Source organism: Peromyscus leucopus, chromosome 1 (assembly GCF_004664715.2).
Source record: "Peromyscus leucopus breed LL Stock chromosome 1, UCI_PerLeu_2.1, whole genome shotgun sequence".
Classification (NCBI taxonomy): domain Eukaryota; kingdom Metazoa; phylum Chordata; class Mammalia; order Rodentia; family Cricetidae; genus Peromyscus; species Peromyscus leucopus.
Genome location: NC_051063.1, coordinates 22,868,003 through 22,895,062, shown reverse-complemented (window position 1 = coordinate 22,895,062; position 27,060 = coordinate 22,868,003). Strand labels below are relative to the sequence as shown.

At 43.8% G+C, this 27,060-nt stretch overlaps 1 protein-coding gene across 1 annotated transcript in view; it reads right to left on the bottom strand.

Annotated features, from left to right (window-relative positions):
• Positions 1–27,060, bottom strand: part of Rcl1 (RNA terminal phosphate cyclase like 1) — a 44,119-nt gene that overhangs the window by 12,642 nt on the left and 4,417 nt on the right. The window contains exons 2-7 of the mRNA XM_028894512.2: positions 13,366–13,437; positions 11,501–11,676; positions 8,551–8,625; positions 7,959–8,083; positions 3,227–3,352; positions 606–762 (exon numbers count right to left, since the gene is read on the bottom strand). Of these exons, the coding sequence (XP_028750345.1) occupies positions 606–762; positions 3,227–3,352; positions 7,959–8,083; positions 8,551–8,625; positions 11,501–11,676; positions 13,366–13,437 (731 nt within the window). The remainder of the gene's footprint in view (positions 1–605; positions 763–3,226; positions 3,353–7,958; positions 8,084–8,550; positions 8,626–11,500; positions 11,677–13,365; positions 13,438–27,060) is intronic.

Sequence of the window (27,060 nt, the reverse complement as noted above, 5' to 3'; positions counted from 1 at the left end):
AGGTGAGTCCCTATCTCCACATAAGAACAACTGGGGTAGGGGGAAATAAGAGAGTGTAATCCCCGGGCGAGAGAGATGGCTTGGTGGTTAAGAACACTGGCTACTCTTGCAGAGAACCCAGATTCATCGCAGCACCCAAACAGTGGCTCACAGCCACGTGTTCCAGGGGATCTGACAACCTTTTGGCCTCTGCAGGCACCAGGTATGCATGTGGTACACAAATATACATGCATGCACATAAAATAAAAACAGACGGGGAAAGAGCGAGAGACCGAGAACAAGAACGCTTGTTCTTTTTGGTCAGGTCCGTGTGCCAGCCTCCACGTTACTTTCCCTGCTTCATTCTGAAGCTCACTCCCTTTTCTGACTGCTCCATTTCTCTCCTCTGTCTCCATTAAAACTTATTTGTTCTATGTCCCAACAGAGCTAGCTCTCTGCTCATGAACTAATTCAGTGAACGCATTAAACTAGTTCACTCTAAACGCTTGGTGCACAAGCGGAGGTTAGCTCTCTAGCTTGAGTGCTTAGAAAGGAATAAAGACAGACACCAATTGTCTTCTTCAGATTGATTCCCTTCCCCTGCGTCTGCAGAGGAGGCGACATACCCTGTAGACTTCTTCAAGCAGCAGCTTTGCACAGTTCCTGCCGAGGTCCTCAGGTAGCACCGCTGCCCCCTGGCCCTGGGGGTTCGAGGCCAGTTCAGCACTCAGGAAGGTACCATTGGTAGTCTCTGCCACCAGCGACAGTCCAAAGCCTGGAGACCTAGTGATTCAAAGGCAGACACTGAGTAAGTAAAGGTACACACAGTAGCATACAAAGACAAGTATGTGTTCTTCATTGAAGAAATACAGAACACCGAGGCATGTAGAACAAATCTTAAAAGTGACAAAGGTAAGTCTCAAATGCAGGCCTTACAGATTCCAGAGGCTAGAAGTTCTCCAGTTCCCATTCGACCCTGAACTGCTGCCAATTCAGAACGTACTACAGTCCTGGACACCATCTGACTTCAAGTCTGGGAAAGACCAGATGTTTCCCATAATGAGAAGTATGAAACCAGGAAGGGCAAAAGGAGTTACATCTTTGCACTTTTGTCTGGAGACAGCACTAAAGTGAGAACTCACTTAACTATATATAGTCAATGAGCTGGCACTGTGGTCTCTGCCATGTTTCTACCACCCAACAGCTAGAACCTAAGTGTCCAGGACCACAACTGACTTACTCATGCATCCAACAAGCAAGCACCTGGGGGAAGCTTCCACAGCCAGGAACTGGAGCATGCTGGGTAAACATCTGAGATTCTGTCCTCACAAAACAGTGACAACCAATTTAGCCAGAAGGAAGATAATTAAATTACCAGTCTGTAAACAAAAAAAGAAGCATGTCTCCACAAATTTGCCAGATTTGATGCCTCAAATGTACTTCGTCCAATGCAAAGTAAATGCATCCATCAGAAAGCTTTACCAATGGCACACTCCATACACAATTGCAACACCATGCTGTCTCCTTTAATACCATTCAACGCTGTTCTCAAATTGTCTTCTATATCCAGAACACTGGCCAAAAGAATTCCAGAAAAACTCTAGGTATAATTATGATGTTTATTTCATTTTTATTTTTAGAGACAGTGTTTCACTATGTAGCACCCAGCTGGCCTCAAACTCAATCCTGCTGTCTTAGCCTACAAGCAGGACTGGGATTATAGACATGCACCCCCAATGCTGGCTAGTGATGTTTTGCATGTACTATATTGACTCCCTACGTGGAAGAATTCTATTGCCCAGTTTTTAACTTCTTTAAAACTATTATCTACTTAGTCAAAGGTTAATAACACCTGCCAAAGCAAAGGTTCCAGAGAATCTGACCCATGTTTAACAAATATCATTCATCATTAGAGAACCATAGAAAATTCTAGTGCAACATACAAGATGCATTTGAGTCGCTTGCGCACACACACACACACACTGCACATCCAGCATGGTGGCAGCATGCACAAGACATCACTGAGGATCTGCACTGGGAGTCTGCAAAGCAGTCTCCACAGCTTTCCAATACATAAAGAACTGCCTTATTCTTTGTAATGACTGTGTAAGTCAAAATGCACCACCCTGGACCAATGTGCATGCTGTCTAAGTGCCAACGCAGGACACCAAGAAACGCTAGCTCCCAGGGTTTCAGGCCGTAAACACTACATTGCAACAACCCTTACTCGTGTGGATTCATCACTGGATCAGATTGGCGAATAATCCAGACATGACTTCACAATGATTTATTACCCATAACTTGGGACTTAAAAACTAAACACAAGTGTAAATCACATACTGGTTTTATACGTTAATTTTTAAAATTGAGTTTGAAGCTAATGACCATTATGTCCGTATCTTGATCTATATGTACGGCCGCTCCTCACAGAATCTGATCATATACCAGGTCGGCTGGGTCCATGGCACCAGGTAAAAAGTTATACTGTAGCTGGTGGCAGGCAGCATGGCCTCCAGGCCTGCACTGTTTCTTTCCTGCACATTCTGGTGAAGCAAGAGATCAGAGAACAGACTATCCTGGAACATTCAGACAGCTTGTGTTCCTACATGCCCTCCCCCAGCCCTCAGCAATCCCCGTCAGCAAAGAACTGACCCATGAATTCCAGATCTAAGCTAAGGTAGAAAGCAGAAAGAAAAGGCCAACATTAGTGGTTGCCATTTCCATACTATGTACTTAGTGCTAGATACACTTATAGTATACACACATGCTTTTTAAATTTAATGTTTACAATTATCCTGGGATACATCGTTACACTCAATGTGTCAATGAAGAATGTTCTGGTGGTTGAGTAATAAAAGGTATGGAAATGTCAATGACCTTCCCCCCGCCGAGGGATGGGCCAACTCTGTGTACACATCTTTCCAGTTCTAACCTCTGACACCATCACTTTCCACTAGGTAGTGTAAAGGCCAGACTTCTCACTCACACTCAACCGCCCCTTCTTCACCTGGACCCTTAGCTCAGGTCAGAGACTCTCCAACAGCTGTGAGGACCAGCTGTGCTGCCCCTTAGAGAAAAAGTAACTTCTTAACCCAAGTAGATAACTGTAGAATCCAGTTTTTTTATTTTCGGGAGAGAAACCTGAGAACTTCAGATCCAAACCAATGTGATGAGAACTGAAAAAATAAAGACCAGAAAGGAGTGCTGCAGTATTCCCACTGGGGAGTCTGTTCTAAAATGCACTCACTTCCCAGAGTTGACGCCTTTCATGTGGTCTGTGTAGATATAGATGTCGGGTATGAACTTGTTGAGGATGCTCCTGGCAGAATCCACAATCCGGTTTGCCATCTGAGGGGATACGCGCACCGAGTACCTGCAGCCCAGGGTTAAGGAAGTTACGATACTTGGACGACAGAGCAGAGAAAAGCATGTTAGGAAGCTAGCAAGTTTGTGTCATGCTGAGACTTACAATTCCATCATCTCCCAACTATTACTATTTTGCTTAATAGTTCCATTACTCAATTTTTTCATTATTATTAAAAAAATGGTTAAAACAGTCATGATGAAAAAGAATCTAGATTCATTCCTATAACGGAAAGTATAAAGTCAAGCCAGACGTTGGTGGTGCACAACTTTGATCCCAGCATTCAGGAGGCAGAGGCAGGTGGATCTCTGAGTTGGAAGCCAGTCTGGTCTACAGAGTGAGTTCCAGGATAGCCAGGACTACAAAGAGAAATCCTGTCTTGAAAAACCAATAAGTAGAGAGAGAGAGAGGGAGAGAGAGGGGGAGAGAGAGAGAGAGAGAGAGAGAGAGAGAGAGAGAGAGAGAGAGAGAGAGAATGAGAATGAGAATGAGAATGAGAATGAGAATGAGAATGAGAATGAGAATGAGAATGAGTCAGGATTCACAGCCCGGCCCTGACTTCCCAACCACCTTTTCTCTGTAACTGTTTAGAGTGTGAAGATGCCTGCTTCTTCAGAGCCACACTCAGGCTCCCTGTGAAGACCAGGGAACACTCAGCTCCTTGTGTAGTCTGACTGCTATAAGAGGTCTCTCTAAGAATGTAAGACCAGCCGGGCGATGGTGGCGCACGCCTTTAATCCCAGCACTCGGGAGGCAGAGCCAGGGAGGCAAATCTCTGTGAGTTCGAGGCCAGCCTGGGCTACCAAGTGAGTTCTAGGAAAGGCGCAAAGCTACACAGAGAAACCCTGTCTCGAAAAAACAAAAACAAACAAACAAACAAAAAAAAAAAAAAAAAAAAAAGAATGTAAGGCCAGATACCACACTGGGGTGGCCCTGGGTCATCCCAGCCCACTTCCCAGGATGCCAACAGGACAGAGAAGCAGAAAACGTTTCGTGAAAGATCAAGGGGACTGCTGTTTTAAAGATCACACATTTTCAAAACACATAGAGCTATGTTCTACTATTTAAGAATCGGTTACTGCATTTGTGATGACAGAGGAGCCCTCTACTTACTACTCGCTGGTGAAAACTACTAGCCAGCTCTCTACAAAAGGAACTCCAGAAATGGAGGAAGAGAATAAGCAAAAAGGGTTGGTGCCTGAGGATGTGGAACCAATAACCCCAAGTTAAAACTCTGTAACCCAGACAGACTCTCCCTGACCCCACTTCCAAGTGCAGTGTACCCTCAAGAGCTGGAGACACACAGACAAAGAGGCAGAACTGAGCAATGGGAAAAAGAACATGTGGTCTTCCCACCACCACGGTATCAATCCATACGGACTCCACGTAGGGTGATCTGCCCATTCCTACAAAGCTGTCCAATAATTACTATCAATAACACACTTGATTCTCATGAGAACTAAGAAACAAACATGGACCCTGACCTGTCAGCTAGCTCCTCTCCTTGTCTGAGCTTGAACCCTGCTAAAGAGATACCTTCCTGGATCCTGCTGCCTACTCTCCAGCCTGCCCAGTGAGTCCAGCCCAGACTGGAACCGCTGCCTACCTCCATCTGGGCCATCTTCCGCCTGAACTGCCTTCCATCACTCTTCAGTCCACAGATGCCTCCTGTGGAAGTCCTCCAGCCAGGACCTTGAACTTCCCACATTTCCCTCTAGACACATCTTGTCCTCGCTCCACACGGGCAGGGACGTTACTGCTGATCCCTCACAACTCTCCAAACTCCACTTCTGTACTCAGAAATGCTCAATCAATATTTGACTGGACTCAAAGGACAAATCCGAAATGGGGAAAGAGCAAAAAAAAAGGACTTTTTCAACACACAAAGAGTCCAGTTTCATCACCACCAGCTCTTCTGTCCAGAATGTACTTTGAACAGTTGAGGCAAACAGCCCCAGGTCTCACAGCCTTTGGACTGAGTGGGTGCCATCTTTTTGGAACCTGAGCCTACCCACACTCTAGGACAGCTCAGGAGATAGCACCACCCTGAGACAACACCACAGCACTCATGGACCCCAAAGTTCTTTCACACACCTATCTCCTTATTTTATGTTCACATCAACCCCGCGCCGGGGCCTTAAGTCCTGGCTCTCGAGCTTACTATACAGGGTAAGCCCCTAGGATGCAGAAATGAGACACTCGCTCAAAACCAAACAGACCTGACTACAAAAACCAAATCAACCAAAAAACCAGCTTCCTCCCCTGCTCCCCCTCCCAACCCACCCGGGTCACCTGCCTGTACCCCAGCTTCTGCACTTAACTCCTCCACGCTCAACCATGAGCTCTGGATCAGCAGCATGAAACTGAGAGTGTGCACCCTGTCAGAGTGGGTGGGTGGCGGTCAATAAAAGGGTCTCTAATCACGGCTGCTGGACACCAGCATGGTGGCATGGGCCACCAGCAGCTTCTCCCAGGACCTGTCTACTTGGTCATTGGTCTCCAAGTGGAAAAAGCAGTGCTGGGGGTGGGGGTGGACATCAGTTAAAACCACAGTTCTCCCAATACAAGAACAAGCTCAGTCCAGCCGGAACCAGCCCTACAAGTGAGACCCACGCTAACCACAGCTTTCCCAAAGTCAGCGTGTTCCTCGGGTTCTGAAACAGGCAAGGTGGAGAGGCAAGCCTGCACTGCTTTGAGCGGCGTGTTAAAAAACGGCTCGGCTGGAATGTTTGCTCCTCAGAGAGGAATGTGAGCAAGGGGGCTGTGAGTGCTTCCGTGGGCAGATTTCTGCCAAGGATCTGTGCCAGTTTAGGTGTTCTGTCCCTGCTTCACTCAAGAGGAAGGGATGTGGAACCTGCCAAGTATCTTCTGCCTCAGACTCCACATGGGGAGGGTTCAAAGAGCATTAGCAGGGAAAGCCAGGAAGGACAATGCTACCTTTACCAGTTTCCTATACAAAACTCCAACAGTATTCCCTACATCTGATTCCACAGTTCTTCACGGCACTCACACCTATGTCCACTGGACCTGATCTTCAATCTCAGGCTTCCAATCCCCTGCCCTTCTGCCTTCTCCAGAACCATGAGCCCTGCCACCTTACTAAGTGACGCCCATCCTGGCAACTGCTCCATCCTGCCTCTCCAGTTTGCCACATCTCTCCACCATCACCCTGCACTGCCCATCCACTCTGCCAGGTGTTCCCATCCTTCTCAGGGCTCCAGTCTCCTCTCTGCATTCTTCGTGGCTGCTGACTTCAACTCACTTCTAGCTCTCATCTTGCCCCAGAGCTACAGATCCTCAACTCCAATGTCCTTTCTAGACTTAATTTACTGGAGCCATCAAAATCGACATGTGCAACACTGAACTCGCCCTCACCTACTCCCCCATACCCCAACCTTTTGTAGCAAACATCCCTACCAGCAAGCCTTGGGAAGAAGCCTCCAAACCACCCCCAACGACTCCCCGTCCTCTTCCGTGTGTGCCAGGTGCTCTCCCTCTGCAGCCTTGGGAAGAAGCCTCCAAACCATCCCCAACGACTCCCCGTCCTCTTCCGTGTGGCCAGGTGCTCTCCCTCTGCAGCCTCTCTCACTAGCAGCTCTCACCCATCCTGACTACCACCCTCCCTGCCTCTCTGTAGGGCACAATCATTCTGTGACCACTGCCTCTAAGTGGCTGCCACTGGGTGATTTTTTTTCCCATGACCATACTTTCCAAATGTTCCATGGAAGTTTTTACATGACCACGGAAGTTGTCTTCTTAATACACAAATTTGTTCTCCAGATGAAAATCATTGACTTAAATAAATGCCAACTGCTCAAAATGGCCTTCAGTTCTTCACCGGCTCCCGCTCAATCCACACCCCAATGTGTTCATCAATGTCACTGACCACCAGAGCCCTGCTGGCCTGCATTGCTAGCCACTCCCCAGAATGGTGGGACGCCACCTGCTCTGCAAAGGCCCTTTTCTCAGAGAAACATCCCCCTTTCTTGGCCTACTTCACAAGTCTCCATCCTTCAAGGCTCATTCAAAGGTCCCTGCTCTCCTCCAGGAAAAAAGCAGAGGCTAAAAGTCTGGGGTTACTGACAAGGCTGAAATCCCAGTTGTGCCAATTAGCTATGTGACATTATTAGCAAACAGAGCTTTTATACCTCAGTTTCCCTTATCTGCCGAGTAGAATTCGAGTTAACTCAAAACTTTCTGAACCTTAACACTGAGGTGCATAAAGTGATCTTCCTCCTCCAAAGGACACAGATGAAGCACTTTACAACAGAACATACTGTTATGATTCCAGCCTCCCCCAAAATCCTCCAGATAACTGGCCACTCCCTCATCCCAGATCCCCCAGCCACTGCTCCTACCCCTACATCATTTTACGTGTTATATCAGAACTTTACTTCACGGAATCATTTCCATCCTCAGCTAGTGTAGCACTAAGTGAAGAAAAAGGAATGATCAACCTTGTCACCATGAGGCACATAATAAAACAGATCTCAATTACTACAATTCCACCACTAACACTTTGATGAGATTGTTGCCTAAAATGCAAATAGTGGAAAGAAGTGGAGCTATTCTCTTCATGAGGCAAGAAAGAATTAGTATCTAATGCAAAGGATACGCCATTCCTCTGATCCGCTTGATTTTTCCTGGGTCTGTGAGCTGGACAGGCTTCAGGACCTTCCTTACAGGACATGAGAAAAGCACTTCGCCTCCTCCTCCTGGAGGCATTCCCCGTCGTAAAATCTACATAAATGATGAGAGGATGTAGGTGATAAAGCAGACACAGGAAACATGGCTTCCCTGACACCCCAACCCAGGAAGGTCAAATCATTCCCACTAGCCTTTGAAGACACCACAGATTCTCAGGAGCTCCGGGACACAAATTATACGAGGACGACTCAGACAAGAGAGGCAAAGGGTCAGACTCCATGTAGTTCTATTCCTCGGCTAACCAGCAGTTGTGGTGTGGTGTGAAGGACTCAGGAATGTAAGTGCTCATAACAGTACCTCCCACAGAGTAAGTGCCACCTGACTGCTGGCTACTACTGCCATGATTAGAGGGTCTCTTTCAGTTCACAGTTTAATGCATCAGTTAATAAGTCCTGTAAATCATCATGATATATGATGATGTGGAATGTGGCACACATTTCTTCCAATAAGTTAAATAAAAAAATGTCTAAGGTATATACAGCCAGCTCACACATTCTTACCTTTAGCTCAAATGACTCTCCATCGATCCCAAACTGTTTCAACAGAGGGAGTGCTGTTGCCTTAAGAACATCAACCTATAAGTTATTTCAAAGAAGAATTTTAAATTAAATTTTGAACACGTAGATAGAGTTCAAGAAACAAACAAAACTCAAGAGACTGCTGGACTCACACAGAAAACAAACTGGGACCTCTGTTCATTTTCATACGTACCCATGGCTTTATTTTATTAGTTTATTAATAAATATTATAACATTAATTTATTAATCTCTTCCAAATATATATAACACGTATGTTCCTTTTAACACTTAGAGCTGCTCTCTCCAGGTCAGAGTAAACCAAATGAACTCCTCAATGTCTACCTAAGAATCCCGATACAGGTGCTCATTCCACATGGTAGGGGCATTGGGGGAATGATGTCCTCAAAACACGAAGCACTGAGACCCCAACAGTAACTACAAAGGCACTGAGGGTTTGTGGCAGGATTTTGACAACTACTGTTATCTCTTCCGTATCCCGGAAGGCCTGGGGAGCCTGCACTGTGAGAGGAAGCAAGGGCGGTAGCTACATAAGCAGGGGAAACCAGAAGCCTTAGTCCTGGTCCCACACTCGGCCTCTGATGAGCTACATGGCTCTGGTCAAAAATATCACATCAATCTCAATTCCCTTCCCAAAGACAGGTGCCAAGCCTTGCTATCTCCATGATGCCACAGCCTAACAGGCTGATTCAATCCAATGATCCAGCCGGGCGGTGGTGGCTCACGCCTTTAATCCCAGCACTCGGGAGGCAGAGCCAGGGAGGCAAATCTCTGTGAGTTCGAGGCCAGCCTGGGCTACCAAGTGAGTCCCAGGAAAGGCACAAGGCTACACAGAGAAACCCTGTCTCGAAAAACCAAAAAAAAAAAAAAAAAAAAAAAAAAACAACGTATGAACAATTTCAATACAATGATCCTCAGTGACTGGTTTCCCTTCCTGTAGTAGCTCTCCCTAATTGCTCTATCTTGACAGTCTTTTCCAAAACTTAGGTTGAAATTTGTCCTTGCAACACTGGTCAAAAACTTTTAGAGGTGATGTAGCAAATTGGATGCAGCCTTCATTTAACAGACTATGGCCAGTACCAGGAAAGTGGCTTAGTTATCTTTTACATATGCTTCTCATACAAGGTTCAGTTTGGCTCAGTATCTCACGTGTCCCTCAACCACGTTACAATATGTCCCATCTCTTGAACTTCCCAGGTTCCAGAAGAGAATAAAGTTTTAATTTATCAACTACCCAGTCTCAGGTACTTTGTTATAGCAATGCTCATCAGAATAAGACAGACTCTCTCCAGCTGTGCATCTCTCTATCGGCCAGCTTCTGCCTTCCAGTTTCCAGCTACACACCCCAAGAGAATGAGTTCTTGGAGCGAAGAATTAATTACTCACGAAGTCCATGCTTTATGCGGAGAGCAGCATGACAGAGGGACAGTGAAAAGAAGATGCCTGAAGATGCTATAGGCTGAGGAAATTACTCTTTACCCGAGTTAGGCCTTGGTTTAATCGTCTAGTCAGGTTAAACAGGGTCACTTTAGTCAGAGCTGGCAAGTAAAGCATCCCCTAGCTATGAGAACAGATTTGCTTTAAGCACGCTACACAAAGGTTAAAGCACTGTTTCCGGGGAATTCGTCAACTGATCACTGTTACTAAAACATCAAGTGTTTTTTGAAAACGTGTTTAATCAGTGCTTGTGAGCATTAGCAATTATAGGATGAGTATGAAACAGACAGAGGGCACAGTGCTGAAATCCCAAGCCTGCGTTTACCATTACTTGAGACACGTTGCCTACCTACAGCCAAAGTGCAGGGTCCTCCCCTCCTATTTGAACCAAAGAAACCATTTCCTAGGATCTCCAGACAACGTGGGGGAGATGGGCAAGCAGCTCTAATTTAAAATTCTAACAGGTTACAGAGCAGCATTCTTTCACCCATGGCTGAAAACTGCAAATCCTGCACTGTACTTAGCATCCTGTTGAGAGTCCATGTAGTTCAGTTTCCGAGAACTGAGGAGTAAGTCCTCAACCGCCCAGAATCACGTTATATAATGGGACCACAGTGGAAACCTTGGTAAGTAGGAGTAGTCGCCATGAACTGCTCCTTCCCACTCAGGAAATTTGCAACACCCTGCAGCTACCCTCAGAAGCTGCCACGGCCTGCATCTACAGAAAAGACAAGATGTCTCTTCAGTGACCAGTGCGTGGCCATCAGCTGTACAAAGCCTCTTCCAGACGGTACAGTGTCCTAACGGGTAGACGCCTTCCCTCCCCACAAGATGTTAACACAGACACTGACAACCATGGTGAGGCTAATGAAAATTGTTGATGGGTATTAAACCATTTTCCTCCTATCTACAGGAAAATTAACATGCTTAGTGAGAAGCCTGTCATTTCCCACAGCTACTAACACTCATCCATTCCTTCTCTGCCCTCAAGCCCACTTTGTCTGAAGCTTCTAAAGTGAAGAGTCCTTGAGGTAATGGCCGAGGCCTGAATAGGACTGAGGCAATGCCCAGAGATAGCATTTCCTGCCTAAAACTTTGATCTGCTGCCCTCTAGCCTCAGTGCTCATCATGACCTTACAGAGACTCCACCCACACGGCAGCCAGCAGAGGCATAGCTCATGTCAAGCATGAGACAGCATGACATGATGAGACAGCAAGCATCTGTTCTGAAGGTTTGTAGACACAACACAGCAGAGAAGACACTTTGATGAATGTTAACCATCATCTCCAACTTGACATCACGCGTCTGAATTCTCCTGTGTCTTGGAGTGAATTACCTAACTCTACCTCTCAAGGTAAGTGGCAAACAAAATGCATGTGAAAACAAACTGTGCTTGTAAGAAACTTTTTTCTTAGAAACTGGCCTGTGACAACAGACAGAAGAAAAATCACACCCTGGTCTGACCTCAGTACTCACCGAAGGGTCAACTTGGTCATTGGTCACTCCTCGCAGAATGATTTTTAACGGGTGTTTCATAAACGGAGCCAGGCAAAGCAGAGCCTCCAGGTAATAGCCAATGCTGCGGAGAACACTACAGTCATGCTCCACAGACCCACCATACAGGAGGCCAGGCTGGTAATACAAGGTTGTTCCTTAAACCAAGAGAAAAACAAACAAACAATGCAGCAGGAATAAAACTAAGTATGAAGACAACGAATGTAGTGAATTCCCAGGGGAATTGGAATAAGGCATCCAGGGAGCTCAAAATGTCATTCCTCAGAATCCACACCTCATGTCAAAAGCTGACTCACTACCACCAAGCCTCTGAACAAGAATAAACTGGGTACAATTTAATAGCAGTAATATATAAACTCCTCCTAAGCTGTGTAAGCTGCCGGAGTCACAGTGGAACACAGAAGGTTCCTGACGGACACCAAGCTTCCAGCACACCCAGACTGCTGGCTGCAGGTCTGTGCACCAATGTCTCAGACACCAGTGGCCCAGTCCATACACTCCCCTCAAATGAGGACTCTTACACACCCCACTTACCAAACACGATACCCACATAACCCAGGTTCTTGTGATATCGAATTCCATCAGTGTTAGCTATTTTAATTGGTATTAGTTAGTGAAGTATCTCAACTTATTTTGTCAGCGGACCCACATCATTATCCTAGTTCAGATTCATGCAATCCAAAAAAACTGTCGCTGCATTTGTCAGAGAAAGCACAGCTAGAAAGAGACAGATGAACATCTCGTTCCTGGGTCTGTTCTCCATTAGGTGTGGTAGAATACAGACAGAGACCAGCACATCTGCGTGGTACAGTACCACCTGTGAATCCAAATTTGCCTTCTTTCCTAAGAGAGTCAACATGCGGGAAAGGCTAAAAAATCCTTTGTGGAATGGAGATGGACAGTTCATGGTGTTGGCGAATGTCTGCCCTACTTCCTAGTCAATGCAGATAATAGTTCCAGTAACAAAAAGAAAACCTATGAAGGAACTCCAAAGATTATCAACAGGGGTAGTTAAGTAGTGACTACCCATCCATACAGTAAAGGACTAACTGGAACGCAGAGACACGCTGTGAGCCCGCACAGGCCAGCAGGAAGCAATGGCGGCCACCGAAGAGGAAAAGCACAGCCCACAGAACTGTGACGTGACTACCTGAAGGAGAGACTAGATGAGACAGGGGCTCAAGGGCTGATGGGACTGCCAAATTTCTTGAAATATATTTATAGAAACTTGCACAAAAATAGATTTCAGTACCTACAACAATACAGTATATCTGGGATTGCACATGTTAAATTCAGAAAGTTTACATATATGCTAAGTATATGAAACACTGAATGCTCGCTTTTGTCTGAAATGCCACTTGTCTATTTCTCTAAATCAAGTGTATTTCCCTTATTTCCTTTCTTCCAGTGTTGAGGATTAAACCTACGACCCTGAGCAAGCTAGGCACGCACTGTACCACTAACTTATAGCCGTAGTTCTGTTATGCTCTTAAAAATTAGGAGATTTCATATATTTATGTTTGTATTTATGGTATGATTGTGTGTGTACATATATACATAAACATACCATAAACACATGGGTCTTTACAGTTGAAACTAATATATTAATGATCCAGCATAACGAACTTTTCTTACAATCTCCTACTTAGCACTTTCTTGGGTTAGTTTCAAAAGGTCCTCTCCACACATTCATGAAGATGGCTTGGATAACACAAAATGGTTAGTAAAGTGTTTTTAACATAATACAGTATTTATACCCCTCAAATGAGAGGCAGAGGAATGCCTACATAGTACATGTAGGTGCTTTTAGAAACAGAGAAGCATACCTGTTTGGTTGATTTCAATTCGAGAACCATTAGTTATTTTGTCCAACAGCCTTATAAAGCTTGCTTCAAAATCTGTGAGGGAAAAAAAGATAAAATCTTCCATCAGACACCATTTCTAGAAAACATGTTCCCTCTGGAACTGGCTGACAGATCAGTTACCACCTGAGGGACCGGAGGCAATGAAAGAGAACTGACTAGAACAATTCAGTTCTCACATCCAACTGTGTGTGTGTGTGTGTGTGTGTGTGTATACACTCAGCACTCTATCAATCTAATAGGATGCTAATTTTACCCATATAGAGCCTATTAAAAAGCCTAGTGTGACAGCACACAACTTTAACCCCTGTACTTGAGAGGCTAAGACATGAGCCAGCCTGATCGACACAATGAGCTCCAAGGTAACATAGTGAGACTCTGTCTCAAAACAAACAAGCAAAACTACCCAACCTATAAAAAAACCTCAAAGGGGGCATACCAAATGTGGTAGTTTGAATGAGAAATGTCCGTCATACTCCATACTCTCAGGCATTTGAACACTTATAGCCCTGCTTGGTGAGGTTTAAGAGCCGTGGCCTTGTTGGAGGAAATGTCACTGGAGAAGAGTTTTAAGGGTTTAAAGCCTTGCGCCATTTCTAGTTCACACTCTCTGCTTCCAGCTTAATCCCAAGTGTGAGCTCTCAGCTCCCTGCCCAGCCTCCACATCTGCTGCATGCTGCCACGCTTCCCCATGATGACAGACTCTCACTGCTCTGGAACTGTTAAGTCCAAACACAAGTTGCTTTAGTCTCGGTGTTTTATCACAGTGGCAGAAAAGTAATCAGTACGCCAAACAAAGAAGAAACAGCAGAAAGTACAGAAGATTTTTAAAACAGAAGTTGTCCTTTCTCCAGAATGTCTAGGAGGAATTTAAGTAGATGCCACCTTCAGTTTCACAAATGAGGAATTCCCTTTCTGATCTATAACTATCTGACTAGTTCAGTTGGGGGGGGGGGTTGCGGTTGTTGTTTTGCTTTTTATTAAAAGAGTATTTGAGGGTTTGGGGAGGTAGCTCAGTAGGTAGAGCACTTGCCGCAGCAAACCAGAGTTCAGGTCTGTGTTGTGTAACTGGTGATGGCCTACCTGCAATCCCAGAGTGTACAAGGTGGAAACGGTCACCAGAGCAAGCCAGCTAAAAGAGCGAAAGCAGAGAGGTCTGGAGTCAACCAAGAGCTCTGCCTCTAACTACACATAAGGTGAAGAGTGAGCCAGGAAGACTCCTGAGGTCAGCCTTCGGCCTTCACATGCACACAAATGTACATTCACACATAGGCAAACACACATTGCAAAACTAATTCTTTAAAATCGTACTTGAATATAAAATATTACTACCATCTATTTTTAAATGCATGAAAAGAATGTTAATGAATGGATTGCCATTGATAGGAGTAGGTAGAATTTAATTTTATATAAAATATTTACATTTTATGCTCAAATTTTCTTTAATTCCTTTCTAAATATTTCTTTTTATTTTATATGTATGTGTGGCTTTATCTGCATGTATGTGTATGCATCAAGTACATGCTGGGTGTCCTTGGAGCCAGAAGAGGATGTCAGATCCCCTGGAACTAGAGTTAAAGACAGTTGTGAGCCACCATGAGGGTGCTTAGAACCAAACTCCAGTTCTCTGTAAGAGCAGCAAGTCCCCTGAACTGCTGATCTATCTGTCGGTCTAGCCTCTCAAATTTGCTTTAATAGATATTATCTAAAATCTAATAACTTGTCAAAAGCCAGGCATGGTAGATTCATACCTGGAATCCCAGCACTTGGAAGGCTGAGGCAGGACTGTTGTGAGGTTGAAGCTAGCCTAGATACATGAGTTCCAGGCAAGCCAACTCCTCAGTGAGAGCAAACAAAACCCACTAGCAACTCTTTAAAGGAGAAAGGGATGAAGGGAAGAGAGTGAAGACAGGAGGAGCTTGAGTGGGAAAGGGGAGGAGCTTGAGTGGGAAAGGGGAGGAGCTTGAGTGGGAAAGGGGAGGAGCTTGAGTGGGAAGGGGGAGGAGCTGAGTGGGAAAGGGGAGGAGCTTGAGTGGGAAAGGGGAGTGCGTCCTCTAGCCTGTCTCCCTGCCTCTCCTCGAACTTTAACTCCTACTCTTGAACGATAGTAAGACCAGCTCTCCTGCCCAACAGATCCCACTCCTATAATACACTAGCACCCCTAGAAGTCACATAAGCTGATCCCAAAGGGAGAGCAAATCATCTCAGTGGCTCCCACCTACCTGCTCTGTTACTTAATGTGGCCCCACAGCTCCTCTCGGAGCAGAACCTGTAATCTATACAAAGAGCATCGGCCCAAAAGTCAGAAAGACACCATTAAATCTTAAAACACACAAAAACGGTGACTATAACTTACTGTTGTTACTGGAGGTTTCCTTTCAACCGTACATCGTCATTTAAGTCTTCAGAATCACAAGGCAATGGCATCATTACCACGTCAAAGAAAAAAGGCTGAAACCCAAGACTGCCGACACACCTAACCTGTTCCAATGACAGCAACTGCAGAGCCAGGATTTGAGTCTGCCTGTCCTCCAAAGTCCATGCCCTTAACAACATGACGAGTTTGCCTCTCCACTCTCAAAACCAAGCCCTTCCCTCGGAAACCCCAACTTCTCTACTACGGAATGAAGGATTCGCAAGCAATGGAATGGCCCTCATCAACACTCCATTTTAATAACAACATCATGGACTACAGCAGACCCCAACCAATCAGGGATTGAATTTTCCAGTTGTTTATTTCTTTGTTTTGTTTTGGTTCTCGAGACAGGGTTTCTTTCTATAGCCCTAAAAACTGTCCTCAGAGCAGTTCAGGGGACTTGCTGCTCTTACAGAGAACTGGAGTTTGGTTCTAAGCACCCTCATGGTGACTCACAACTGTCTTTAACTCTAGTTCCACAAGCACACATACTAGATAGATGGATGGATGGATGGATGGATGGATGGATAGATAGACAGACAGACACAGATAGATAAAAATTTTTGAAGAATTACTACTAGTCAATGCTAGTCTGAAAATATTAAATAGAAAGTTCTAGAAATAAACAATTCCCTTCTGTTCTTCCAGGATATGAATCCTACCTTTATCCAGCATATTGAAGTCATATGTTCTACCTCCCTATTGAATCTTCAGTCATCCCAGCTGTCATTAGATCCACAGCTGTGGTACCACAGCACTCTGTTCCAGGCTTGTGTATCTTACCCAGTGATGACCCTAAGGCACAAGGGTAGTGATCTAGCTATGCGGCCATGCTTAGGAGAAGCATAGGTATACCATATACATTATGCATTTATGTATAGGGGAAAATGTTTAGCAAGGAATGGTGAGGGGTGCTGGCAATCCTAGGACTAGAGAGATTGGAGCAGGAAGATCAAGAGTTCAAGTTCAGCATGGAATACAAACACCAGGCCACCCTGAGCTACACAGTGAGACCCTGCCTAAAAGAAAAAGGAAACTATGCAAAACTAGAGTTCAATACTATGTGTAGGTCAGCCATCAACTGGGGTGGGGGACTTGGCTGGGGATGGGACATATCTTAGAACAAATGCCTCAAGGAGAAAGGGTATAGCAAGGGTACTCAAGATTCTTTAGCTTCGGTTTTACATGTATCTGTAATAAGTTCTTCTATGGGTGGCATCACAAAAATCTGAGTAACTGAAGGATAGAATTAGTTACTTCTATAGAACATTCTATTTCTAAAACCAGGTACCATTTGTATTACAATGCCACTTTCTAGTTAGGTTTATAGTAAATGTGAAGTACTCTGAAAAGAAATAAGCTTTTGGTTTGCTCAAGCTTTCTAGTTACTTAAAGAAGAGAAGAGGCATTTTCGAATAAAGCCTAAAATTAAAGGGCCATAGATCTTATAGATAAAGAAAAAGAAGGAATGGAAGGAAAAAGTAGAGCGGGAGGGAGAGGAGAGGGAGGGACTTTAAAATCATGTTGTTTTGCAATCCACGGTGCTCTTAGTCATGACCTCAGTCAGAAGTGATCACTTGGCAGGAACATGAGTAGGAAGAGAATGGCACCTCAAAAGGCCTCCAGGCAGATCATCCCAGGTCACTGCAAACACGCTTCAGAAAGCCAGAGTCCTCCCAGCAGTGAAGGTACAGCTCCATCATCTGGTGCAAAAGAGCATCTCAAATTCGCCTAACAACAGAGCCAATTCCCCAGCCTCGTAAGCCAAGATACACAGGAGTGTTACCCACTCACCTCCCTCCCTGGAATCTTCCCTTCTGGATTACTCCTTAGTGCCTGAAATTCAGAAGGCCGAAAAACTTAGGGGTAACGTTTCAAAACCAAGCACAATGCTACTACACTGTGTGAGAATACAGAGTGTAACTCAGGGCAAGACATGGGCGCCATCAGAGACACGGCAGCAGCTGTGAATGGGGAGAAGTATGCTGACGAGGCTCCACCTCTTGACCTGGGTGGGGGACATACAGGCTCATGGTACAATCTCTTAAGCACTGTTTTATGTCTTAAAGTATCTCTAGGGTTCTTTTAAATGTTTCAATTTAAATTTATCGTGTGTGGTGTGTGTGTGTGTGTGTGTGTGTGTGTGTGTGAGAGAGAGAGAGAGAGAGAGAGAGAGAGAGAGAGAGAGAGAGAGAGAGAGAGAGAGAGAGAGAGGCGTGCCATGGTGTGGACATGAAGATCAGAGGACAACTCTGTTGAGTCAGAGATCTCTGTATGCCTTTATGAGTATTCCAGGGATAGGACTTGGGTTGCCAGGCTTGCACTGCAAACACTTTTATCCACTGAGTCTTCTTGAAGGCCCAGATTTACACTTTTAAAAAAAGGGTCAGATGCATTCCTGTCTGAAGCAGAAAGCCCAGGACTTTAAAGCCAACCTGGGATACACAGACAACCCTTGTCTCAAAAAGTAAAATAAATAAAGGATAAAAAGAAGGAGCTAATTCCTTAGTCCTTTGTTTCCTCCGAGACAGTGTCTCAATATCTACACCCTAGCTGCTATGGAATTTGCTATGTAGACCAGGCTGGCCTCAAACTCAGAGATCCACCTGAAAAAGAAAAGCAAAATTTCAAAATAGAACTAACAGCATAACACAGCTTTGTCTAATTCTCAACTAGTGTACATCACACAGACTGTAGAGAACGTATGAGGCTAAGTGTGAGAGTGCGCATCTTAGGCTTATGATGGGAGATTTGTAAAACTTGCCAGGTAACACGTTTGTCAATGCCTTAACTGTCTTGAATTTGCTTGAGACCAGGCTGTCAGACTCAGAGACCATGAAAAGAGCAAAACAATGAAGACACATAACAGTTTATGTAAAGCATTCACTGTTTCTACAAATAGAGGAACTAGACTACAACAATCACAGCAGACACTTTGACAAGACACGATTACAACTAGTGTGAGACCTCAAACAAAGAACAATATGATAGTGGGGGGGGAGGAGGGAAAAAAGGACGAGAAACAACGATGAGGAAAAGACTTTTCTGCACAGAATGGAGACTAGGAACAGACTCTAAATTCCTTTCTTCTCTCTAAACTTTGAACCATGTTCATGGATTTTTAAATGCATAAAATTTTACATAAAATTCAAACACTTTTTCACACAATTTAAAAGTTAAAGAATGATTTCTCCAAAATTTTTAATACAATGCTGTTGTTAAGAATGTTTAAAAGCTGACCTGGCGAGTGGTGGCGCACGCCTTTAATCCCAGCACTCGGAGCAGAGGCAGGCGGAGCTGTGAGTTCAGGCCACCTGGGCACAAGTGAGTTCCAGGAAAGGGCAAAGCTACAAAGAAAACCTGTCTCGAAAAAAGCAAAAAAGAATGAACCTATGCCGAGGATGTCCACGTTAATCCAGACTAGGAGCAGAGCAGGATCTCTGTGAGTTCAGCCACCTGGTACCAATGAGTTCCAGGAAAGGCGCAAAGCTACACAAAGAAACCCTGTCTCGAAAAACCAAAAAAGCCTGACCTGCAAGATGTGATTGTAATCTCAGAACTCAAGAGGCTGAGGCAGGAAGAAATGAGTTCCAAATCAGCATGGGCTACATAGTAAAACCACGTCTCAAAAAAGAGAGAAAACAATCAGGTTTAAAGAAATTATTCAGTTGCACAAAGAAATATTCATACTATAGCAAAAAAAAAAAGTTAAAAGGAACATATTCAATGTGACTTCAAGTTCTTTTAGAAAATAATGGGAAAACAAGACAATAAGTAAAGTTATTGTCATATTTTCCCCATTAAGTCCCAAAGGCACAAATTACAAACACACACCCAATTCTCAGTTAAGAGATGTCCAATCACCTAGAAAAAAATATTTCCTTTATATATGAGATTCTATAATATTTTATCATTTCTTAACCTGCATAATTCTTAAAGTAAAGAAACATGACATTTTCCTAGATTGTGAACAGACAAAGGAAAAGGCACAGAACAGAGTATCTTCAACAGAAACACAGAAAGCATAGGAGGATTTACTAAAGCAAAGGTTACCACTCTAAAATTTTATAAATTAGAAGAGGAAAAGCAAGAAACAAGATGAACTGAGAGCTAAGAAATGGTAAAGAAAATATAGCACTATGGAAAAGTCTGGAAGATTGCTTCCTGGAAAATGGGGAATGTTCTGTGGTCTAGAAATTAAGGTGCACGATCTGATCAATTATTTAAAATTTTGAACAATAAGAAGTTTCCCCAAAGAAGTATTACTTTTTTGTTTTTGTTTTTCGAGACAGGGTTTCTCTGTGTAGCTTTGCGCCTTTTCCTGGAACTCACTTGGTAGCCCAGGCTGGCCTCGAACTCACAGCGATCCGCCTGGCTCTGCCTCCCGAATGCTGGGATTAAAGGCGTGCGCCACCACCGCCCGGCTAAGTATTACTTTTATAACATAAAGATGAAATCACAATTTTTGTCTCATACATGCACATTTGCTGTGTGTTTTGGTTTTCTTCTATGAAACTGCGAAAACAATAAACTCAACATCACTGATGGTGGGGAGTCAAGTTCATGTCTCGTGTTTGTAAGTACTTCACCAACTAATCTAGATCCAAGCTCGCCTAGGATCAAGAGCTTGTATAATAAACTAGTCTCTATTACTACATTTATAATGAACACTCAAAACAAAACAGGAGACACACACACACACACACAAAAAGGCACAAAACAAAGAGAGTGAGAAATTGTATCAACATCGAAGAACAGTGGAGAAGGCCTTGGAAACTTTCAACATTCAAAGAAAAATAAAATTATTGGCAAATTGCATCATTCAAAGTGTAAAAAAGAACATATAAAGGGGGCTCCTGCAAGACAATCACAAACATTTTCAAAACTAAGCTAAGGAACAAGCTAATCTCATTTAATGAAAGCAGATCAAAACTCCAAATAATTACCATATATTTAATTGCCCACTCTGACTAAGGAGGAGGCATTTTAGCCAGTTTGGATGGAAATGTCTCTTTCCTAATAAAAAGAAAACACTGTAATGAAATGTAAGAATGCCTATGTCACTACTAACTACAGCACTAAACACATAAATAAGGGGTAAATCAAGTAGCCTATTAGTGAAAGAGACCTGATAATATTCAGGTCTGCATTTTGTTTTGAAAGGTATGGTGAGTTTACTAATTTTAACAGAGTTTATTTCTAAAATAGAAACCTTAGCTCCAGAAGGTTTCCAGAGAAATCTTCCTTAGTCATGGGGGAATTAGTGTGAAAACACCCAGGCAATGCTGAGTTCTGAATACAATAGATTTTTTCCTCTCTATATAATGTATCTATATTTAACTTGCAAATTAAGTAAGAAACCAATAATACCTACTCATAAAACAATTATTTCAGGAAAATGCTGAAAGTTACGCGAATGTGCTCTGTCTCTCAAAACGTCTTACCGTACCACCTTCCACTTTCTGACAGTGCCAGGCTTCCATGGTGTGATGAATAAGGTAGTAATGAAGTGCTGTGAAGTGGCACAGCTCTGTGCTGTAAGTTACCTGAAGGCGAGTACTAGGATAACTTTGTTAATGGACACAACCTGTGACTGAAGTCCAGCCACCCATCCTCAGTAAGCCACTTGAAAGAGCCAAATGAGCCTGGTGATTGTGGTGCATGCCTTCAATTTCAGCACTTGGAGGCAGAGGCAGGCAATCTCTGTGAGTTTGAGGCCAGCCTGGTCTACAGAGTAAGTTCCAGCACAGCCAGGGCTACACAGAGAAACCCTGCCTCCAAAAAAACAAAACAAACAACAATAAGAGCCAAATTTTAATTTAAAAAAAAAAAAAAAAAAGAGCCGGGCAGCAGTAGTGCACACCTTTAATCCCAGCACTTGAAACAGAGCCAGGCAGATCTCTGTGAGTTCGAGGCCAGACTGGTCTACAGAGCAAGATCCAGGACAGGCACCAAAACTACAGAGAGAAACATTGTCTGGGGGGGGGGGGGGCGCAGAAAAAGATTTATTCATGTGGCCACATTGAGAAAAGGGGTAAAGGGAAATCAAAGTTTTAAAAAAGGGCCAAGGATATGTGCATCTAAGCATTCCTGGTCCAGGTGTGTCCCAACTAGCACTGACCTACCATCATCTAGGTTCTTACCAACAGAAAGTCTACCTAACAACAACAGAATATACATTCATTCTAAGTGACCACAACACTTAGAGCAAAACAGACTTAACAGAGTTGAAATCATAGCAATATCCTCATACCATAATAAAGTTAAAATCACGCGGTGGTGGCGCACGCCTTTAATCCCAGCACTCGGGAGGCAGAGCCAGGCAGATCTCTGTGAGTTTGAGGCCAGACTGGTCTACAGAGCGAGATCCAGGAAAGGCGCAAAGCTACACAGAGAAACCCTGTCTCGAAAAAACCAAAAAAAAAAAAAAAAAAAAAAAAGAAAGAAAAAGAAAAAAGAAAAAAAATCAGTATCACAAAGAAAGCAAGAAATAATCCAAACACTAGGAAATTAAACATGCTAATGAATAATCCATGGGTCAAAGAAAGTCTCAAAGGAAAAATTTTGAATCCCACTGAACTGAAAGAAAACAAAAATGCAAAGCACTATTGAGTGGGACATTTTTGTACACTACATGCTTATTAGAAAAAGAGACATCTTCATCAAAACTCCACCTCAAGAAGCTAGAAAAAGAAAAGCAAAACAAACCTCAAAACTAGAGAATGAAATAATAAAGATACAAGCAGAAATTAAATTAGAACAAGAGAGACTCACTGAAACAAAGACCCCCACACCCCACATACTTCTGTGACCATGGATGGGGTGGGGTGGGGTGTGAAGACCAGAGCCTCAAATATTCTGGACAAATGCTCTACCATTGAGCTATATGCAAAAATCTCAAGAATAAACACAAACAACTATATTTTAAATTGGGCAATGGCATGAAAAGATAGTTCACAGAAAATATTAGCTATATGGTGAGATATGCAAATTAATACAATGAAAAGTGACTTATAATAAGCATGGCCTAGAATGACTAAAATACAAAGCATTTCAAATGCTGGTGAAGATGGAGGGAAACCGAAGCACTTGTACGTTGCTGATGAGACTATAAAATGGTACGCGTACTAAGAGAACCTGGCACCACCTAAAAGAATGACAGAGACAACTACCATGCAACCAGAAAAAGGAAGGCTGTGGTCCTCATAAAATCCAGCCTACGTGGAGCTGGAGAGATGGCTCAGTGGTTAAGGGCACTGGCTGCTCTTCCAGAGGACCTCGGTTCAATTCCCAGCAGCCACATAAAGATTCACAACCAGCCAGGCGGTGGTGGCGCACGCCTTTAATCCCAGCACTTGGGAGGTGGATCTCTGTGAGTTCGAGGCCAGCCTGGGCTACCAAGTGAGTTCCAGGAAAAAGGCGCAAAGCTACACAGAGAAACCCTGTCTCGAAAAACCAAAAAAAAAAAAAAAAAGATTCACAACCATCTCTAACTCCAGTTCCAGATTTGATGCCCTCCTGTAACCTCCAAGGGCACCAGGCATGCATGAATACACAAACATACCTGCAAACAAAAACCCACCAGTCTATCAACTGTGTAGAGTAGTTCAAAATTAAAAATGAGCAGATGTTCTTCAAAAGTAATTTTAAAAAGAGAACACAAGATGGGTATTTTCATTTCATTTTCACTCAGGAATTTTTTTAAAAGGACCAAACTTGATTAAAAAATAAAAACTTAAGATAATGTTCACTCTACAATCCACAAGCTCTATGCTGCCCAAGGGTAATTAGGAATACAGCCCAATGCCTAAACTTACTTTAAATATCATGGTTTTATTTTTAGTAACTCAACTCTAGTAAGATGCTAAGGTAAGAACTTTGTACATAACATTGTTGTATCAAAAAGTTAGATGCCCCCTAAGAGATTGTTGCTGAATGAAGTATGTACTCCATATACTCTATAGTTTCACTTATAGAAATTTTCTTCTCTCCCTCCCCCTCCTCTCTTTTTCTTTTCTCCCCCCCCCCAGACAGGGTTTCTCCGTATATCTCTGGCTGTTCTGGAACTCGCTTTGTAGACCAGGCTGGCCTCGAACTCACAGAGATCCACCTGCCTCTGCCTCCCGAGTATAGGGATTAAAGGAGTGCATCACTGCTGCCCAGCTTATATAACACTTCTTAATGACAAAACCGGAAATAGAGAACAGATTAGAAAGAATGAGTCAAGGAAGGCAATGGATGTGAGTACAAAGGGACAATATCAGCAACTTTTCCCCCTTTTCCCTCTGACTTGTTAGTTTCCTGGTGGAGGCAGCATCAAGGCAGGTCAGGTAGGTAAGGAGAGGAATATGTTCTTTGGTGTATGGTGTAGTGAGATGGGAGCCAGGAAGAGAAATCTCACAAGGAAGGATGGGAGCATCATTTAAGGCAGTAAAATATTCTTTGTAAAAAGCTGAGGGAGCCTCCCAGACTTCAGAGGAAGGCAGGATTGTCTTCTCGATGGTTTCTCTCCACTCAAGTGTTGAGAAGGGAGAACGGTAGCCATCCACTGACTCTGAGATGCCTTCCTTCTATAGATTACGTCAGCACTGCATGCTGGGAAGGCAGAGTTTGATTGGGTGGTTAGAGTCTCTATTTCCAGGTATTGCCAGAGCAGCAAGGCCTCAGACCCTTCCATCTCTACCTACAACCACACTGGCAAGGGCCCCCAAATGGGAAAAGCTCCTGGGGCAGAGAAACATCTCAAGGCCGGTCATCTTCTAGGGACAGTGTGATCAAAGACTCTGTCCAGCAGGTCAGCTTCAGTTTGTACAGGAGGTGCTGTCTGCAATGGGGCGGCCCCCGGTGCCGCACATGCAGAATGCAGAATTTCAGCTAGCCGCCATCATGAACCTCAGGGGCGATGGCCACTGGGCAGCTTCTGGCCAAACCAAAGTCAGCCAGTTTGACTGGCCCGCCACTTGTCATAATGGTCTTTGGTTTCAAGTCTCAGTGAACCATGTAATCAGCATGAAGGAATCTAAGCTTTTAAAATATGGGTGCATTAGATCTTTGATGGTCTCAACTGGCAAGCCTGATAGGGATCCTAGTCCAGTCAAATGTCCTTAGATACCCCACACCTCATGAACTGTGTGGAAGGGAAAGCCCCCTCTAGCTCTCACCCATGAAGGATTCTCATACTCTTTTAAAAATTTATTTTAATTGGTGGTGGTAGGGAGTCTCACATCTTGAGGTCCACAAGGTAGCTACTGTGTGAATGACCAGACTGTCCCATAAGCTCTGGTACCAAATGCAGACACTGGCTCCTATGAAGAGGTGCCCATTCTCATATCAGGAGAAAGTCTCATACCAGGCCAAGAGCTCTAGGGTGGTCTGTATAGACACATAGAAACCTGGTTATAGGGGAAGTTCTATAGTTGTGAAAATGTTCTGTAGCTCCACGTGTCAGGGTGGATATCCTGACTGTGGTATTCTTGGTACTATGGTTTGACCAAATGGTCCCATTAGGAATATGGGTAGGGCACAGACAAGAATCTTCTATTAAGCTTCTGTTAATCAACCTACAGTGATCTCAAAAAAAAAGATTTAGTTTAAAAGAAAAATGGCACATATTCCCAACAAAAAAGCATTTTTTTATAGCATCTAAGCAAGAGCAGAAAACAGGCTGTTCGGATTCTTGACATGTTTGGTATATCTGTTTTGGGGCCAAAGATCACCTGGGAGCACATATTAACATCAACAGGAGCACAGGGGACTCCTACTGCACAGGATGTCGTTACCTGTCATCTGGCTCCCTCCAATCCAGCTGTCTATTAACAATTCCAGTCACCAAATCATAACGGGAAAAAATTAGAGGTTCACCTTCCTTTCAGAAGAACCAATTTACAAGCAGCCAGACGTATCTCCTAAATGCATCGGCTAACTAAAGGCTACTTTTCTTCTCGAAGAACCTCCTGCAGCATGTCCGTGGCAAAGCTTAAAGGATTCTTTCGATTAAATCTGGTTAACCTTCCCACTTCAGATCAACATCTACTCAAGCCACGAACAGCATTCCCACAGGCCCAAGCACCTCTTCCAATTTTGCAGAAGATGGCTCTGAAGCTGAGTGCAGCAACCAGGTGAAAGCAATCTTATCATCAGGCTTCTAAACTTACTGCTTTTACCCAAACTAAGTGCCTCATTTGGGTGATCCCAACAATTATCTTTTGTGGACTTCTCCACTCAGCCCTCACATTACATAGAAATCATTAGACCAAGGGAACTCCTTAAGGCTTTGTGAAATCCAGAGGTAAAGACACCCTGGACAAGCCAGGCATGGTGGTACACGCATTTAATCCCAACACTCAGAGGCAGAGGCAGGTGGATCTCTGGATCTCTGATAATGCTTGCCTGGTAATGTCAATGAAGGACACCCAAGTCTGTAAGAGGGAAACAAGCCCCTCAGGCTGGAGCTGGCTGAACCCTCCAGCCCGCATGAAATAAAGCACTTATATCCATCAACTCACTTAACTACCCCAGCTATTTTACTTTCAATAAAATGGCAGAAACAACAACAGAAATATCACTTCCTCCTCTGACATGAAGAATACAATGATTGGTTGTGTGCAAGAGCAAAATATAAATTGCATATGATTATATTTTTGTTGCTTTTGTTTTACTGTTTTGAGACAAGTTCAGACTACTTTGCCTAGCTCAGTGGTTCTCATCCTTCCGAATGCTGTGACCCTTTAACACAGTTCCTCATGTTGTGGTGACTCCAACCATGAAATCATTTCCGTTGCTATTTCATGACTGTAATTTTGCTACTGTTGTAAATCATAATGTAAATATCTGTGCTTTCTGATAGTCTTAGGCAACCCCTGTGAAGGGGTCATTTGACCCCCCCCCCCATGAGGTTTCAACCCAGAGGTTGAGAACCGATGGCCTAGCTGACCGAATTTACCAAGTAACCCAGGCTGGCCTTTGACCCTGCTAACCACCTGCTTCATTTCTGAGTTACAGCAGGAGTATAGTTAACACTATATCAGGTATGTCTGTAGAGTTAACTGGAACCATTCCAGAGCCATCTTTCTTTGGAGTCCAATTTCTTCTTATTTAAAGCTCTATGCACAGAAAAAGGGCAATTTCATTTAACATATCAATTCTTTGCCTGAAGTCCCAGGATTTGGGCATGGCTGAGTCTCACCCACTTCTGAAACCAAGGGTCTTCCTTTGCAGCCCAGACTGGCTTCAAACTCAGCCTT